This window comes from Oncorhynchus kisutch, linkage group LG28 (assembly GCF_002021735.2).
Source record: "Oncorhynchus kisutch isolate 150728-3 linkage group LG28, Okis_V2, whole genome shotgun sequence".
Lineage (NCBI taxonomy): Eukaryota > Metazoa > Chordata > Actinopteri > Salmoniformes > Salmonidae > Oncorhynchus > Oncorhynchus kisutch.
Window position 1 is genome coordinate 35,642,747 of NC_034201.2, and position 19,672 is coordinate 35,662,418.

General features: G+C 42.1%; 1 protein-coding gene across 1 annotated transcript; it reads left to right on the forward strand.

Annotated features, from left to right (window-relative positions):
• The first annotated feature begins 11,129 nt into the window (after nt 1-11,129).
• Nucleotides 11,130-12,468, forward strand: LOC109872534 (ATP-sensitive inward rectifier potassium channel 1). The gene is given in 4 exon segments (XM_074933799.1): nt 11,130-11,606; nt 11,608-12,131; nt 12,134-12,240; nt 12,242-12,468. Coding segments are annotated over 4 exon segments (1,104 nt in total). The 5' UTR covers nt 11,130-11,268; the 3' UTR covers nt 12,377-12,468.
• Nucleotides 12,469-19,672: the final 7,204 nt, after the last annotated feature.

Below are 19,672 nucleotides of genomic sequence, written 5' to 3' on the forward strand. Positions count from 1 at the left end.
AGAGTTGCAAAGGGTTGGAAACTTTCTGGTTAATCTCTGGAATTTCTCTGGAAGTCTTCCATGGGAAGTTAAGCCCTGGAATTTGGGGAATTTAGCTTAAATTCATCAAAAATGTTAGCTTATAACAGTGAACCTTTTTTGTGGGATACACAAGGAAATTATAGGTCTTGTGGCATATTTTGGTTAAACTATCCCCAATTCAATGGAATTGCAACCCTCTGCATGCACAGTGCATTCTTACATCACATGTGCAGTGCACTCTTCCATCACATGTACAGCTGATTGTAAATCTTGCACACTAATGAGATGCTATTGAGCCCATACTACTACACTGTCTGAGCCAAGAACTACATGCTTTCTGGTAAGTTTTGAAAGGAGTGAAGTGAAGGAGTCCTACCCTCACATCACACCCATTGACTGTGCTGCTCATGCATTGAATCTGCTCCTCAAGGACATCATGGCACTGAAAACAATGGATACACTCTACAAGAGAGCCAAGGAAATGGTTAGGTATGTGAAGGGTCATATAGCAGCAATCTACCTCACCAAGCAAAGTGAGAAGAATAAGAGCACCACATTGAAGCTGCCCAGCAACACACGTCGGGGTGGTGTTGTCATCCTGTTTGACAGTCTCCTGGAGGATGCGGAGTCTCTCAAAGAAATGGCCATATCAATAAAATCATGGCTAAATACCAGTGTGTTGAAAATGTGTCCCATTTTGCTGATATGGACAGCCCCATCAAGAGGATCCTCCTGGATTATGTATTTTGGGTAAGTAGCCTGAAACTCCTGAAACCTATAGCAGTAGTCATTGCACGGATTGAGGGAAACAATGCCATCCTGTCTGATGTTCAGACTCTGCTTGCAGATGTAAGAGAAGAGATCCGTACTGCCCTGCCCACTTCACTGTTGCTCCAATCAGAGGAAACTGCAGTTCTGAAATACATCAAAAATTGTGAAGACTTCTGTCTGAAGCCCATACAAGCTGCAGCGTACATGTTGGACCCCAAGTAGGCTGGCAAGAGCTTCTTGTCTGGTGCAGAGATCAACAAGGCCTATGGTGTCATCACTACCGTGTCACGCCACCTTCGCCTGAATGAGGGCAAGGTTATTGGCAGTCTGGTGAAGTACACTTCCAAGCAAGGGCTTCGGGGTGGAGATGCAATATGGCAGTTGTGCCAACATATCTCATCAGCCACCTGGTGGAAGGGACTTTGTGGATTTGAGGCTCTTTCCCCTGTTGCCTCCATCATCCTCCAAATCCCACCAACATCAGCCACCTCAGAGCACAACTGGCACTTGTTTGGGAACACACACACCAAAGCACGCAACAGACTGACCAATACAAGGGTTGAAAAATTGTTGGCCATCTGGGCAAATCTGAGGCTTTTTGAGCCTGACAACAAGCCATCCTCAACAAGGTTGAAAAGTAACAGTGAAGATGAGGCCTCACAATCGGATGTTCAAGAGGTGGACATTGAGGAGGTCCAGGGAGAAGACATGGAAACCTGAGAGGAAGACAACCAAAGCTTTAGTTTCTAGATCATTTTACAGATGTATGTTGAAAACGTTTTTTGGAAATGCGATGGATAATTCGGGATCATTCAATATTCCCTTTCTTTTGTTGTTCGGTGAAATCACCTCATGTTGAAGAGTCAACTAATTTAATTAAAGTTCAATTTTTAACTAAATTGGTTTAAAAAATTATATTGGAAGGATTTAATAATTTGCAATTATGTCTACTTATGAAAAGGTAAAAGGTTTATGTTTCTGTCTCCATATGATATTGTAAATGAAAAAAAAACATCTGCATTTAAATGGTATTAATATTAATTGTCATATATTTCCATGAATTTACATATATTCACGTTAATTCCCATATTTTCCCTTTAATTCCCACGGAAAGTTTCCACCTCTGAATATGCCCCAAAATGTGCAACCCTACTTCTATGGAATATATATTTTATACGGGCATTGAAAAGACAACTCTGCGGATGTTGAAAATCAGTCTTTGTCCTATGTTATAAAGTGCATATTTTAATGACGAAGACATTTTTTGTCGTTTCTATGGTTTAAATGTCAACTGTACATAATGTCACATAATATCTAGATGTCAGTGATGTGCAGTTCGCAAACAATTCATCATTTTCTTGTACTTTTACCTTTTTTTCTCCCCAATTTGTAGTTACGGTCTTGTCCCATCTCTGCAACTCCCCTTCGGACTTGGGAATGCCGAAGGTCAAGAGCCATGCATCCTCCGAAAAACGACCCTGCCAAGCCGCACTGCTTCTTCACACACTGCTCGCTTAACCCAGATGCACCAATGTGTCGGAGGAAACACTGTCTAGCTGGCGACCGATTATTTTTAAACAACTATTTTTACTGACACCAGAGTCATAATGTATTTTTTCTGAGTAACTCATTCATTTTAGTTGTTAATTTGACCTGCTGACCGCAATGAACCCTACTGGCAATATTCGCTCCTCCGGCGCAACGGCTCCAGAGACATGTTCCGACCACCCACTGTCTATCATATGTAGCCTATGCGCAGGAAACGAAATGTTTAGAACTGATTGATCACATGGTGCAAGTATTAATGCAATGAATTGATTATTGAATATAATTGATTGACATGGACGCAGCCTGGTAGAACTAAAAAAAATGGATACCCAGCCTACCTCTGCTCAACAAACTCGAGAACTAATCATGTGGGTGTCTGGCTGCTGCAGTTCGTTGACGATATTGTGCTATTCTCCCTTGCAGCAGTCAAGCAATTGCATTCCGCCAAGAATTGTTGACAATATATTCTTGTTGCAGCTGCAACGGACCTCATTTCAACGTTATCAGGAAATAATCTTATTTGTATGCCTAGCAATGACAAATGTACATCGTTTGAAGCACACTTTTATACGTCTCAGTCACAAGTGGTAGCTCCTATAAGCCCATGATGGTGAACGAGAGAGTGGTAGAATCATGATTATTTTGAGATTTTTGTTCATTGTTCAGCCGGGAATGGATACTGTGTACTCTGGACATGACTGAATCAAATTAACGGAATGAGTCAAAGGATTCAGTAAAAAGAGCCACTCCTATAATGTTTGAGGAAAGCATTATGTCAGATATAAAAAATAAAAAGCTAATTGGAGCAAAACAGATATTGAAGTAAGAAATATGTATAATTGCTCTCATATATCACTCACACTTGTGTTAGCCATTTCATATCCTTCAGAATTGGTAGTGATAATTTTCTGGGCTTTTGACACAATCAACAGAACACTTTAACAATCTACAACAACATTCTCAGTAATGGTTATGGAAACATTTGACTTGCCATGACTGTGATATGTGGTTGTTTATCCACCTTAGTTGAATGTACGTCAGTTACCAGTTACCTGTAAGTTACTGTAAAAAAGGTACTGTATGTTAGCATAAATTACAAAGTAACTTTGGTTTAACATTACATTACTGTAAACTTACAGGTAACTGGCTGCAAAAACAACAGTGTACGCTTAAACTGTCACAGGGTGTCTTTACACAGGGAAGGTATGTAGCCACAGGGCTCCTCTGCATTTTTCTTTGTGTGTCATTCCACCAAAACTCTTATTTGCCCATGATGTACCCAATGAGATAAATGAAATGGAAGTGCCTTTCTCCTGTTGAAAGCATGGCATCCTTCAGCATCTCTGAGGAGTTGTGTTTAAACATTTTTTTAAAAAGTAACCTTAATTTAACTAGGCAAGTCAGTAAAGAACAAATTCTTATTTTCAATGATGGCCTAGGAACAGTGTGGTTAACTGCTTTGTTCAGGGGCAGAATGACAGATTTTTGTATTGTCAGCTCAGGGATTTGAGCTTTCAACCTTGCGGTTACTAGTCCAACGCTCTAACCACTAGGCTACCTGCCACCTCTTGCACTGAGATGCAGTTCCTTAGACCGCTGTGCCACTCAGGAGCCCAATTTAATGTATTTTTATTTCCCTCAAGCAAGATCTCACCTAGGGCCTGTCATGCCAAATAGTGTCCCCCTGCCAAAAAGCGTTCCCCCCTACGTCACAATGGGATTCAATGAGTTCTAGCTTCTGTTGCTAGGGCTGTTGCTAGAACTTGCAAAATTCTGACCGGATTACGTAATGAACCAAAGCATCCGTTGCTATGCTGGTTGCTTGGCTGTATTTTACCTTGTAGCGGTCACGAAGGAAGGAGGACGAGGGCAGTTCTTGTTCTAATTCACCTCAAAACGCTCGCTCAGTCTGTGCAAATGTATTACCTCAGAATTGCTATCCAAGGACGGTGTTTTTGACAGTGACAACCTGCTGACTACCTGCTGCCTCAAAGGAGCGAAAAGACTGGAAAGAGAACACTTTCCTTACCATATCGTTGTTTTTATATAAGAAAATATTGTTAAATAGGAAGAAATAATTTATGCTGTTTTTAGATTGACTTTGCTAGCTAGTGTACTTATTTACCTCAGCCTGCCTAGTCAGAGGCGCATCAACATTCAGACTAACGTTAAGCAATTAACTTCTATTAGATAACTGGACGGATTTAGCCATGTACAACCATTTTTCAACAACCATTTTCCATCTAGCTACTTGGTCATCTACATGTTGCTAGCTATACATGTAATTATATGTCATATTGAGGTATCTAGCTATAAGTTAAACCTGATTAATCAAATGGATAGGTGTAAGCAATTATGGTAATTTCAAATGCCCTTAACTAGGTGTCTTTGCTAGACAGACACAGAGGGGAGGCGAGAAAGAATGAAAGTGAGAGAGGGAGCGAGGTGGGAAGAGAGTGGAATACAGACAGAGAGAAACAGAGAAAGAAAGACAGCAGTGCAAATGTACTTAGACTTGAGTATTTCAGCAACTCTTCTCTTCCAACTTGTTAGGCAATCATATGTACGGGGAAGGATGGCCAGCCACACAGGAGGGTGATTTTTACTAAGAAAGAGAAGGAGGCCGTGCTGGCCATTTCGGAGTGAAGCGCATGATTGCCAAAATCAACCTACACTTCTTCTGACGGGGAATTGTCAAGGAGTTGGACAGCTTGGCAATTGAAATAACCTTCTGTTTATCAATCACATTCTATTACAGGATATCTGAAATTATTATGATTTCAATGAATGTCATATCAGAGAGCACACAATGTGCACACAAAATAACCTGAAGCTAATGTTAGTTTCCCTAGCACTTGGTGGAAGCCAACAATCTTCTCCAGTTGGAGCAGTTGGATGGTCGACCACTGAAAGCACTGACGCACTACACTGTGGTGAAGCCCAATACGCAAAGTATGTTAAGCTTTGGTTGACATTTGAGAAAGCAAGAAATGGTAGTTATGCTGAGCTTATAAAAATGTACCTCTTCAATTTACCTCTCCACATGACTTTAGGACCATCGACTGTCCGAAACCCCCCAGGAGGTATCCCATCTACCAGAACCAATGAGTTCAGATCAATCTGATTCTCTGTGCTCTGAGTTGGAGGGAGACCAGCTATATGTAGGCTATACCTTCCAAAAGTGTTGAAAAGTACATAACTCCCATTTATAACACTGCAATAATCCATCAAAATGTCTCACAGTAAAGTGTAACCTGCGTGTTTGCTTGTTTCCGTCTCTGTCTCCTACCCTGTTCCCTTTAACTCTGCTCCAGTTTTCCAGGACCTAGGGGTTCTGCCCAGCACCCAGACGTGGGTCCACCTGATGTCTTCAATTACCAACCTCACTCCAACTTTTCATTACATCATCTACAGCTACTGTTGTTGTCATTATCTGCTAAGAAACTTTTATTTCTCTATCATACTGGGCACATAATATGTGACATACCCAGATTAACTAAAAACACTAGCACTGCAAACACTCAGAACAAAGAGAGCAGTCTAACTCTTCAAGTCCCCTTTCCGAGACTGGCTAGCTGTTGAGAACAAATGACAGGCAGAACCTCCCAACCACACAGCAACCACCTCCGGAATATTCCACATACCATAATTCAGTATTTTAGTCTATGATTGTCATGTGAGTGTAAATTGTCTGTGAAAATAAATGAATGAAACAACTGTACCAAAAAAGATCAAAGTTGTGTTAAATCTTAAACATTGCCAGGTTGGTTTTCAAAGCTGTTTTACAAGGTGTTCATTATTGTAAGTTGAAAGGTGCCCTTTGATGGTATTGATTTGTTCTACATTATTCACTGTTGTATCCTAGGAATTACAATAGATATATATTTGTATTTTTTTTCTCACCTTTATTTAACCAGGTCGGCCAGTTGAGAACAAGTTCTCAATTACAACTGTGACCTGGCCAAGATAAAGCAAAGCAGTGCGACAAAACAACAACACAGAGTTACACATGGAATAAACAAACGTACAGTCAATAGACAAATCTGTATACAGTGTGTGCAAATGAAGTAAGGAGGTAAGGCAATAAATAGACCATAGTAATTGCAATTTAGCAATTAACACTGGAGTGACAGATGTGCAGATGTGGATGTGCAAGTAGAAATACTGGTTTGCAAACCGCAGAGTAGATGAACGGATTATCTCCGCATGTGTGGTTCCCACCGTGAAGCATAGAGGAGGAGGTGAGGGTGTGGGAGTGTTTTACTGGTGACACTCAATTATTTAGAATTCAAGGCACACTTAACCAGCATGTATACCACAGCATTCTGCAGAGACATGCCATCCCATCTGGTTTGCGCTTAGTGGGACTATAATTTGTTTTTCAACAGGACAATGACCCAATGCACCTACAGGCTGTGTAAGGGCTATTTGACCAAGAAGGAGAGTGGAGAGTGCTGCATCAGATGACCTGGCTTCCACAATCATCCAACCTCAACTCAATTGAGATGGTTTGGGATGAGTTGGACCACAGAGTGACTTCATTAAATAGTACCCACAAAACACCAGTCTCAACGTCAACAGTGAAGAGGCGACTCCGTGATGCTGGCCTTCTAGGCAGAGTTGCAAAGACTGGTCAATAAAAATAAAAGGTTAAGATGGGCAAAAGAACACAGCCACTGGACAGAGGAACTCTGCTTAGAAGGCCAGCATCCCAGAGTTGCCTCTTCACTGTTGACGGGTGTTTTGCGGGTACAATTTAATTATGCTGCCAGTTGAGGACTTGTGAGGCTCCGTTTCTCAAACTAGACAGTCTAATGTACTTGTCCTCTTTCTCAGTTGTGCACTGGGGCCTCCCACTCCTCTTTCTATTCTGGTTAGAGACCGTTTGCACTGTTCTGTGAGGGGAGTAGTACACAGCAATTTGAGCATGAAGGTCTGATTCATGCAGTCTTCTCTGAACAGTTGATGTTGAGATGTGTCTGTTACTTGAACTCAGTGAAGCATTTAATAGGGCTGCAATTTCAGAGGCTGGTAACTTGAACTTGTCCTCTGCAGCAGAGGTAACTCTGGGTGTTCTTTTCCCGTGGCGGTCGATATGAGAGACAGTTTCATCATAGCGCTTGATAGGTTTTGCCACTGCACTTAAAGAAACTTTCAAAATTCTTGAAATTTTCCTGATTGACTGACCTTCATGTCTTAAAGTAATGATGGACTAATCATTTCTCTTTGGTTATTTAAGCTGTTCTTGCCATAATGTGGAATTGGTATTTTACCAAATAGGGCTATCTTCTGTATACCACCCCTAACTTGTCACAACAACTGATTGGCTCAAACACATTAAGAAGGAAAGAAATTCCACATGTTAACTTTTAACAAGACACACCAGTTAATTGAAATGCATTCCAGGTGACTACCTCATGATGCTGGTTAAGAGAATGCCATGAGTGTGCAAAGATGTCATCAAGGCAAAGGGTGGCTACTTTGAAGTAATATATTTTGATTTGTTTAACACTTTTTTGGTTACTACATGATTCCATATGTGTTATTTCATAGTTTGAAGTATTCACATTTTTTTCTACAATGTAGACAATAGTACAAATAAATAAAGACCCTTGAATGAGTAGGTGTGTCCAAACTTTTGACTGGTAATGTATATCTTTGGGCAGAGCTCCTTGGTCTTGGTAGTTTCAACAAGTTCTTCGTCAGAAAGAGGTAAGTTCATCATTTGGTTGTCCCAATTGAGTTATTATTAATTACAGAAAAATAATTTGAGAATTTCGTCGACATCATCAGCCGATAATTCAGTGTAGCCATTTAGTGTTGCCTAACTACATTTTAAGAGTAAGTTATTGTATACTTATGATGTCATTGTTTATCATGGCGCATTCAATCAGAATTGTATTTCATATATTAACATAAGTCATTTTATTTATGTACCGAAACTGTCCTTGAGATGTAGTCGGCATTATAGCTTATAACGGCTCATAAAAATAATAGTTCAATTACAGTAGACTTAACACAGCCAGACAGGTTTTAATAGTATAATGAAACGTGTATTTTCATGGCATTCAGCAAACTTTAAGCAAACATCAAATTATCAAGTTTCTATCAGATGAAGGGATCAAATTTGTTTAAATGAACATGTGATACAGAAGAAATATATTCCTGGTGAACTGTTTCAATATGAACTATGGTGTAATTGTAAAACATTTTATTTAATGTACACTCAAATCTCTTCACAAAATACAGACTTTTACAGGGCAGTATCATGTTTAAATCTATTTGGTAAAATCAAATAAATAAATTATCTAGGGCATTTCTCAGTAATGCTTCTGTAAACCCCAACAAAAAGTTATATGTGGTCAGGCTAAAGTGTTGAGTAAATCTGCAAATGCTTTCAAATGAAAGTTATTTGAACACAGATCTAAAATTCTACAGTACCCTGCACTGGATGGTACAGCTACAATCATAGGAAACAAGAGTTGGATTGAATATGGTCACTAAACCGAATGCTACTGTACCTTCCTAGAAGTGTCTGCTGTATTTAAAGAACAGAAGAAATGACATCAATAAGTCATGTTTTTGTGTTTTTTCCTCTCTACTCCATTGACTTTCTCCATTCTTTGCCCGTCTGGTTTGGTGGTTATGCGTGTTGCTAGTATAGTGGCTTGCGAAAGTATTCACCCCCCTGGCATTTTCCCTATTTTGTTGCCTTACAAACATGATTTACACAACAAGCCTACCTCTCTGATATTACCAATACAAGCATGGTGTAATTGTAAGACATTATATTTAATGTACACTCAAATCTGTTTTCAAAATACAGACTTTTACAGGGCAGTATCATGTTTTATCTATTTGGTAAAAGCAAATAAATAAATTATCTAGGGCATTTCTCAGTAATAGTTCTGTAAACCAAAGAAACAGGTGCGTGTGGTCAGGCTAAATTGTTGAGTAAATCTGCGAACTGAGGTTACGTGCCCCAATTTTATGAAAATGAAAGTGTTTTGAACGTGTATTTAAACACAGATCAAAAAATCGACATCAAAATGATATAAGACAGTACCATACACTTGGTGGTACAGCTACAATCATAGGAAACAAGTGTTAGATTGAATAGGGTCCCTAAAACCAATGATTCTGCACCTTCCTAGAAGCGTCTACTGTATTTAAAGAACAATTGAGAAGAAAAGACATCAATAAGTCATGTCTTTGTATTTTTTTCTCCCTATTTCATTGACTAATGGTTTCAGTTGAAAATCAAAACAGCATGGATGCTGCAGTGGCTAAAATAGTGATGCACTGTCTGGAATATTCCAACCTGCCTCTCTTGATTGTCTGTTTGAGGGCTGTGAACACCATGGCATGTGGCTGGGATTAGGACATTTCACTGTAGATTAAAACCTTTGCAACTCCTTCATGGCAACTTGCTCAGAGAAGGAGTTCCCGAATTGATCCTGTCTCTGCATTTTGGCCCATGGTTTTACTTAGCAGGTGCGTGAAGTGTATTTTCCACTGTTTAGATAGACAGACCAACAATGTGACAGTGATCTATTTCTTAAGTGGTATTGACATTTTTATAAGTGCCAAGTTGTGTGTGTATGTTTGCTGAATAGGAAATTGTGAAAAAAGGCTGTTGTCTTTTTAAGGGCAGAAATAGTGTTGCCTCATTGAGTTTTATTAGAGGACAAGTGACTTATGTTAAACGGTTACTTGGGGAGAGGTTGCCATAGTTATTTAAAACAGAGATTGTAAAGTGCAAGGGCATCACTGTTGTTTGGTTTCCCTTCAGTGGAACTGCTGCCAGGGATTTGATTAGTCAGTTACATAACAGGGGAACAATTAGAAACACAAATGTACTCATGCCACTTTGTAGGGTGGGTAACTGTGAAATATCAAATGTAACTTGTCGTGGAAGATTCAGAATTTGTTGGTAACATATGTAAGATGTTTTATATTCATCAAATGTGTGTAAGTTAATTCTCATCAGAATGGTATTTTTGTATAATACTGTGGCGAGGTTGCAGTTATCTGTTCTGCATGGGCCGCTGAGAGGGGAGAGGTCAAAGTGTCATCATGTGTAAACATATCTTTTACTCCCTACCTTTCCCAGTGGAGAAAGGAGGGTGGCAGTGTCTGGAATCATTCTATGCTCCCTCTAATGTTGTTTCTATCTTAACCTATAGCCTCATTCTCCTCTCCGTGAGTTTGTCCAGGAGTTTGTATTTAGAGTGGGTTGTATCTAAATTACGATTTGATATATGTCTGTTGATATGGAGGATTGGTTTATGGTTCTGGGGTTTGGGAAAGGAGACAAAGCTGAACGATTAATTATGTCTATGCTGTCTGACTATGTGTGATCTTTTTTGCCATTGTGTGGGGACTCTCAACTTTTCATTAGAGATACTGAACGGTTGAAAGTCAAAATGCTATAGAGCTTATATGATTAAAGATGGACTTTTATAACTAACTCTGACTTGTGTGTGTGGTTTGCTCCCATGATTTGGTAAATAGAGGAAATTTCCACGACAAACTTTTATCAACTATTTCATCTCCTAAGGCACTGAAAACATAATAGAACACAACATGTTGTGTTTTATCTCCTGTATCTAAGGCAAATAAAATATGTCCTGTTACAGGAAGAAACATTTGTAGAATATCAAAGACACATTTCAAATCTATTGCTGACGAGCTGTTTTATGAACAAGGTTAGTGAACAATATAAATGGGGGATACGTTTTTTCAAAAGTTTATCTGAGATAAACAACACTCAAGTTCTTATTCTTTTTTCTATATTCATTTTATTGATGTTCATTTTCCATAACCAAATAAAAGTAGTCTGTCAGCTAATTGACCACTTTGTGGTTCCTCCATTGCGGTTTATCCCGGCCTTACACAATTGTTATTGTTTTTTCCCCAGAGCTCAGGATGTTTCAGTTCGTCCAGAGGCCCATCCACGACTACCTGACAGAGCGCAGAATCCGCCGGACCCGGCTGGTGACCAAATATGGCTGCTGCAACATTAAGTTTGGCAACATCAAGTACCACAACCACTTTGCCTTCCTGGTGGAGATCCGCTGGTATTCCGTCCTCCTCTTCATTGCCTCCTTCACAGGCAGCTGGTTCATCTTCAGCCTTCTATGGCACTGGACCGCCAAGAGCAATGGGGATCTAATTGGACAGAACTTCACAGCCAGTCATGCCCACTGTATAGTCAATGTTAATGATCTCACCATGTCTTTCCTGTACTCCTTAGAGACCCAGACCAGGTTATGGTGGACGGGCACTCACCAGGCACTGCCCTGGCACCGTGGCCATCATCATCGTCCAATCCCTCATTGCGGTCTTTATCAACTGCTTCATGTGTGGGATGATCCTGGCCAAGATCTCTCTTCCCAAGAAGAGGGAAAAGACAGTGACTTTCAGTGATGCAGTGGTCATCTGCCTGAACAAGGACCGCCTGTGCCTGGTGATTCGAGTGGCCAACCTCCGTAAGACCTTACTCACCGGGAGCCAAATCTACGGCAAGCTGCTTAGGACAACTGTCACGCCGGACAGCGAAACTATAATTCTGGACCAGGTAGGCATTGACTTTGCAGTGGACGCTGGCCAGGACAACCTGTTTTTTGTCTGCCTGTTGACATTGTACCATGTCACTGACAAGGCCAGTCTGTTCTACGGCATGACAGCAGACTCCCTCCAGCAGCAGAACTTTGAGCTGGTGGTCTTTCTGGACGGGATGGCCGAGTCCACCAGCTCCGCCTGCCAGGTATGGACCTCCTTCATCCCCCAGGATGGGGATACAGCGTCCTGACCATTATCTCCCGCGACAAGATGGGCAAGTACCGCGTGGACTTTTCCAACTTCTCCAGAACCGTGCCGATGACTACCCCACACTGTCCACTACTTTCAGAGTAATTTAGGCCAATGCAACAGCAACAGTAACCAAAACAACCACCACAAGAAGCTGGGTATTGACAACCCCGGATTCAAGGTGATGGACATTCAAGACACAATGGATGTCACAAAAATGTGAGCTGGAGGAAATGTACCAGTGTAAACCACAGACAGACAGCAGCCCCCACGATGTGGGACATGGGTCAGGGAGGAAAATGTGGGTTAAACTCTTGTTTATGACAGTAGTCTCTATATATTTTCAGTCCGGAAAGCAAATTTTGTGGTCAGAGGCTCATACTGAGTGATAGACGTTGAGCAGGTAGCCACGGTAGGAGCTAAGGTGTTGGTAAAAACAGCTCATTACAATCAATCGTATGTATTTATAAAGCCCTTCTTACATCAGCTGATGTCACAAAGTGCTGTACAGAAACCCAGCGTAAAACCCCACACAGCAAGCATTGCAGGTGTAGAAGCACAGTGGCTAGGAAGAACTCCCTAGAAAGGCCAGAACCTAGGAAAAAAACAAGAGAGGAACCAGGCTAAGAGGGGTGGCCAGTCCTCTTCTGGCTGTGCCGGGTGGAGATTATAACAGAACATGGCCAAGATGTTCAAATGTTCATAGATGACCAGCAGGGTCAAATAATAATAATCACAGTGGTTGTAGAGGGTGCAACAGGTCAGCACCTCAAGTTGTCTTTTCATAGCCGATCATTCAGAGTATCTCTACCGCTCCTGCTGTCTCTAGAGAATTGAAAACAGCAGGTCTGGGACAAGGTAGCACAGTTGAAACTGGAGTAGCAGCACGACCAGGTGGACTGGGAACAGCAAGGAGTCATCAGGCCAGGTAGTCCTGAGGCATGGTCCTAGGGCTCAGGTCCTCCGAGAGAGAGAGAGAGAGAGAGAGAGAGAGAGAGAGAGAGAGAGAGAAGGAGAAAAAGAGAAAGAATTAGAGAGAGCATATTTAAATTCACACAGGACACTGGATAAGACAGGAGAAAGAGTCCAGATAGATAAACAGACTGACCCTAGCCCCCGACACATAACACACATAACGAATACAGTGCCTTGCGAAAGTATTCGGCCCCCTTGAAATTTGCGACCTTTTGCCACATTTCAGGCTTCAAACATAAAGATATAAAACTGTATTTTTTTGTGAAGAATCAACAACAAGTGGGACACTATCATGAAGTGGAACGACATTTATTGGATATTTCAAACTTTTTTAACAAATCAAAAACTGAAAAATTGGGCGTGCTAAATTATTCAGCCCCTTAAGTCAATACTTTGTAGCGCCACCTTTTGCTGCGATTACAGCTGTAAGTCTCTTGGGGTATGTCTCTATCAGTTTTGCTGTGTGGCAAAAGGTTGCTGTGTGGCAAAAGGTCGCAAAGTTCAAGGGGGCCGAATACTTTCGCAAGGCACTGTATCTCCCTTATGGCACAAACCCAAGGGTGGGGGGGGGGGCGCCAACCCGGACAGGAAGGACATGTCAGTGACTCAACCCACTCAAGTGGCGCACCCCTCCTAGGGATGGCATGGAAGAGCACGTGTAAACCAGTGACTCAGCCCCTGTAATAGGGTTTGAGGCATAGAATCCCAGTGGAGAGAGGGGAACCAGCCAAGCAGACAGCAAGGGGGTTAGTTGCTCCAGTGCCTTTCCGTTCACCTTCACACTCCTGGGCCAGACTACACTCGATTATAGGACCTACTGAAGAGATGAGTCTTCAATAAAGACTTAAAGGTCGAGACCGAGTCTGCGTCTCTCACATGAATAGGCAGACCATTCCATAAAAATGTAGCTCTATAAGAGAAAACTATGCCTCCGGCAGTTTTTTCTTAAAAATTCTAGGGACAGTAAGGAGGCCTGTATCTTGTGACCATAGCGTACATGTAGGTATGTACTGCAGGACCAAATCGGAAAGATAGGTAGGCGCAAGCCATTGCAATGCTTTGTAATTCAGCCTTAGCTTTAACAGGAAGCCAGTGTAGAGAGGCTAGCACTGGAGTAATATGATACAATTTTGGGGTTCTAGTCAAGATTCTAGCAGTCGTTGGACATTCTAGCTGAAGTTTATTTTGTGCTTTATCCGGGTAGCCGGAAAGTAGAGCACTGCAGTAGTCTAACCTAGAAGTGACAAAGAGAGAGAGAGAGAGAGAGAGAGAGAGAGAGAGAGAGAGAGAGAGAGAGAGAGAGAGAGAGAGAGAGAGAGAGAGAGAGAGAGAGAGAGAGAGAGAGAGAGAGAGAGAGGAGAGAGAGAGAGAGAGAAATGGCTCTCGTTGGTGGTAGAAAGAGTAGACCAAGGTGCAGAGCGGAAAGTGTTCATGATTTTAATTTTTAAAAACACTCAAACAAAATAACAAAATCGAAAACGAAAAAGCACAGTTCTGTCAGGCAACAGTAACTAAACAGAAAACAAGATCCCACAACCTAATGGTGGGAAAAAGGGCTGCCTAAGTATGATCCTCAATCAGAGACAACGATAGACAGCTGCCTCTGATTGGGAACCACACTCGGCCAAAAACAAAGAACAGTAGATGGAAAACATATAATTTCCCCAAGATTTCCCCGAGTCACACCCTGACCTGTCGCTGGAGGTTCCGGACTGAAGGCTCCTTTCCCTGGATCATCACTGCAAGCTCCAGGCCGTGGATCATCACTGGAGGCTTCGTGCCATGGATTATCACTGGAGGCTCCGGGCCATGGATTATCACTGGAGGCTTCGTGCCATGGATCATTACTACAGGCTCCGGGCCATGGATCATCACTGGAGGCTCTGTGCGTGGAGCAGGCACAGGACGTACCAGGCTGGAGACACGCACTGGAGGCCAGGTGCATGGAGCTGGCACAGGATATACTGGACCGTGGAGGCGCACTGGAGGTCTGGAGCATAGAGCTGGCACAACACGTCCTGGCTGGATGCTCACTTTTGCTCGGCAAGTGCGGGGCGCTGGCCCAGGATGCACTGGGCTGTGAAGGTGCACTGGCGACACAGTGCGTAAAGCCGGCACAGGATATCCTGGACCGAGGAGGCGCACTGCAGGTCTGGAGCGTAGAGCTGGCACAACGAGTCCTGGCTGGATGCTCTATTTAGCCCTGCAAGTGCACTGGGCTGTGAAGGCGCACCGGAGACACAGTGCGCAGAGCCGGTGCAGAATATCCTGGCCCGAAGAGACGCACTGGAGACCGGTGTAATCCGTCCTGGCTGGATGCCCACTCTGGATGCCCAGCTCCCTGGCAAATGCGGGGAGCTGGCACAGAGCGCACCGGGCTGTGAATGCGCACTGGAGACACAGTGAGCATCACAGCATAACACGTGCCTGATCGGTCACACGCTCCCCACTGTAAGCACGGAGAGTTGGCTCAGGTCTAAACCCTGACTCCGCCAATCTCCTCGTGTGCTCCTCCCAAATTCTTTTGGAGCTGCCTCTCGGGCTTCGGTTGTTGACTTAACTCCTCTTATCGTCGCCGTTCCTCTCTCACTGCCTCCATCTGCTCCCTTGGACGGCGATACTCTCCGGCCTGCGTCCAGGGTCCTTCTCCATCCAGTATGTCCTCCCATGTCCACTCCTCCTGGCCAAGCTGCTTGGTCCGTTTTTGGTGGGATCTTCTGTAACGGCTCTCGTTGTTGGTAGAAAGAGTAGACCAAGGCACAGCTTGGAAATTGTTCATGATTTTAATTTAAAAAAACACTCAAACAAAATCGATAACGAAAACACACAGTTCTGTCAGGCAACAGTAACTAAACAGAAAACAAGATCCCACAACCTAATGGTGGGAAAAAGGGCTGCCTAAGTATGATCCTCAATCAGAGACAACAATAGACAGCTGCCTCTGATTGGGAACTACACTCTGCCAAAAACAAAGAAACAGAAAACATAGAATTTCCCACCCGAGTCACACCCTGACATAACCAAACATAGAGAATAATAAGGATCTCTAAGGTCAGGGCGTGACAGAGACAGAGAGACAGAGAGAGGGAGAGAGAGAGACTTATGACCTGAGCCTGTTTTAATGAAATATGTTTGGGATGGAGGAATACCCTGATGAAGACAGCTTGTCTGTCGAAAAGTTGGATATTAGGTTATTCAATTATTGCATCTGAGCTCCTAGAGTGTGCGGCTCTCCTTTAATTTTTCAAGTGTTCTATTCCGCTAGCCAGCATCTCGCCTAAATAGGTGTGCAGGGAAAAATACACCTTATGGAACAGTGGGGGAAAATACACCTTATGGAACAGTGGGGGAAAATACACCTTATGGAACAGTGGGGGAAAATACACCTTATGGAACAGTGGGGGAAAATACACCTTATGGAACAGTGGGGGAAAATACACCTTATGGAACAGTGGGGGGAAATACACCTTATGGAACAGTGGGGGAAAATACACCTTATGGAACAGTGGGGGAAAATACACCTTATGGAACAGTGGGGGAAAATACACCTTATGGAACAGTGGGGGGAAATACACCTTATGGAACAGTGGGGGAAAATACACCTTATGGAACAGTGGGGGAAAATACACCTTATGGAACAGTGGGGGAAAATACACCTTATGGAACAGTGGGGGGAAATAGACCTTATGGAACAGTGGGGGAAAATACACCTTATGGAACAGTGGGGGAAAATACACCTTATGGAACAGTGGGGGAAAATACACCTTATGGAACAGTGGGGGAAAATACACCTTATGGAACAGCGGGGACTGTGAAGCAACAAACATAGGCACAGACAGATGCATACACACACATGATAACATACACACTATACACACATACACATGGGTTTTGTGTTGTAGATATGTGGTTGAGGAGTATGGGCCTGAGGGTCACACACTTAGTGTGTTGTGAATTCTGTAATGATTGTATTGTAATGTTTTTAAAATTGTATTGGCAGCAGCTAATGGGGATCCATAATACATACAAATACATGTGTTTTTCTTAACTGAAATTACTAAGTACATCTTATGTGCCATAACAGATACATATGACTTAATTCCTAATACTTTGAATAGCTGCTAATTGCAGTGACTGGAAATATTGATGTGACTAATCTACATTGTGTAGATGTATTATTTTGTTACTTGTTCTTAGGAAAAGCAGCATTCCTGGAAATGTTTTTTCCTTTCTGACACCTGTCCTTGGACTGAATGGTGTTTAATAATGATATTGCCACAAGAGGGCAATGTTGACAAGAGGGAAATGATGACAAGAGGGCAATGATGACAAGAGGGCAATGATGACAAGAGGGCAATGATGACAAGAGGGCAATGTTGACAAGAGGGCAATGATGACAAGAGGGCAATGTTGACAAGAGGGCAATGATGACAAGAGGGCAATGTTGACAAGAGGGCAATGTTGACAAGAGGGCAATGATGACAAGAGGGCAATGTTGACAAGAGGGCAATGTTGACAAGAGGGCAATGATGACAAGAGGGCAATGTTGACAAGAGGGCAATGTTGACAAGAGGGCAATGTTGACAAGAGGGCAATGTTGACAAGAGGGCAATGATGACAAGAGGGCAATGTTGACAAGAGGGCAATGTTGACAAGAGGGCAATGTTGACAAGAGGGCAATGTTGACAAGAGGGCAATGATGACAAGAGGGCAATGTTGACAAGAGGGCAATGTTGACAAGAGGGCAATGTTGACAAGAGGGCAATGTTGACAAGAGGGCAATGATGACAAGAGGGCAATGTTGACAAGAGGGCAATGTTGACAAGAGGGCAATGATGACAAGAGGGCAATGTTGACAAGAGGGCAATGTTGACAAGAGGGCAATGATGACATTTTTATCTTATATTTCTTGACTCTTATCCCAGGTAGTGGGATAGATACAAGTAATATCAAATAAATTATGATTTAAAGAACATATACTATTAAATAGATTATGTACATTTATTTTGGCAGGTTTCTCAGGAGTCCGGACTTATCAAAGTTAATTCACTGGAGGAGCAACAGTAACATATGATTAATTACAATAATTAATATTTGATATTCAAAGATGGTGATTCAGCCTCCCAGGCTGCGTTCAGGTTGGTCCTCTTGAACTCACCATTGGGGATGCAGCATCCCAGATGATAAAGCTGAAGTTGGAACTGTCTGACATGTAACCTTGTCCCAGATCTTTTTGCGCTATTATGTCCACTCCTTGTCAGTCTTTGTCATGCCAACTACATTTGGCGTGACAATGAATGATAAAGAGTTGGCAAGAGAGCAGAAACAGACTGGCACCCAGGTTATCTGACAGGAGCTCCAGCAGGATCTGCCCTGAGCCTGTAGACAGAGAGAGACAGGAAGTCAAAACTATCACAGCTACTGTAATAACACACATGTAAGAGCCTGGAGAGACAGGAAGTAAACTCCTTACTAATACACATGTGACAGTCTGGAGAGGCAGGAAGTCAACTCCATCATAATTACTAATACACGGTCCATCTACTGTTCTAATAATTATGTAGGACGGAAGCGCCTGGAGATTTGTTATTGTTTAGAAAGAGACACTGTTTCTCAGTGTAACATTGCCCACATATGGTTTAAAAACCATTAGATTGGATACATAACACCTTGGGCACCATATAATTAACAAATCTATTGTTGTGAGTATGCTTAAATGCTAGTTTTGTCTGCTTTAGAGAAGTCATCATGAGCATTGTGTATTCCGGTATTGTACCATTTACTACATTTTTACCTGTGTAATTAGATTTGTCCCGAGTTTCATTGAGGCACGCTGATATGGATGGATTGAATCTGTGTGGTTCTTTTGTATGGCACACTGAGTTGAATGTCCTTAGATTTGGCTCTGTTGGAACTATAAGCTCTTAAAGCTTTAATGTCATTTTCATATGCTTCTGTGCTGGAGACTAAGCTCGTCTAAATACCATTACCTTCAAACATATGCTGGATCATATGTTAGGATGGTACAATTAGACGCCCATGCAAATACATCATGGCCGACAGCTTTGACAGTGAGCCAAGACCCCGTCGAGCATGTAATAAGGCAATAGCAGGTGCATATGAAGAGTTTATTTCCAAAATGCTATATCCACCCAATTTTTCCCATTTGTGTTTTTTCATTCGAAATAATTGCTTATGGGTACCTTCATGTGTGTACAATATGATTGTTAATTAATTGATATTATGAATTTGTTAATGACTGTTAAGTAATAGATTTTATGTGTATGATTTTAAATGTTTTAATTTGCTTGACACTATATATCCATTGTTTAGCTGGAATGGAATGTTGGTATCCTGTATATTTGACAGTGAGATGTGGTTGTCCCACTTAGGTATCTTAGGACAAATGCGCTTACTGTAAGTCGCTCTGGAGAAGATTATCTGCTAAATTACTAAAATATCAAATGTACAGTGCCGTCAGAAAGTATTCAGACCTTGTTCAGGTCTGATTCAGATTTTGTTACGTTACTCTTATTTTAAAATG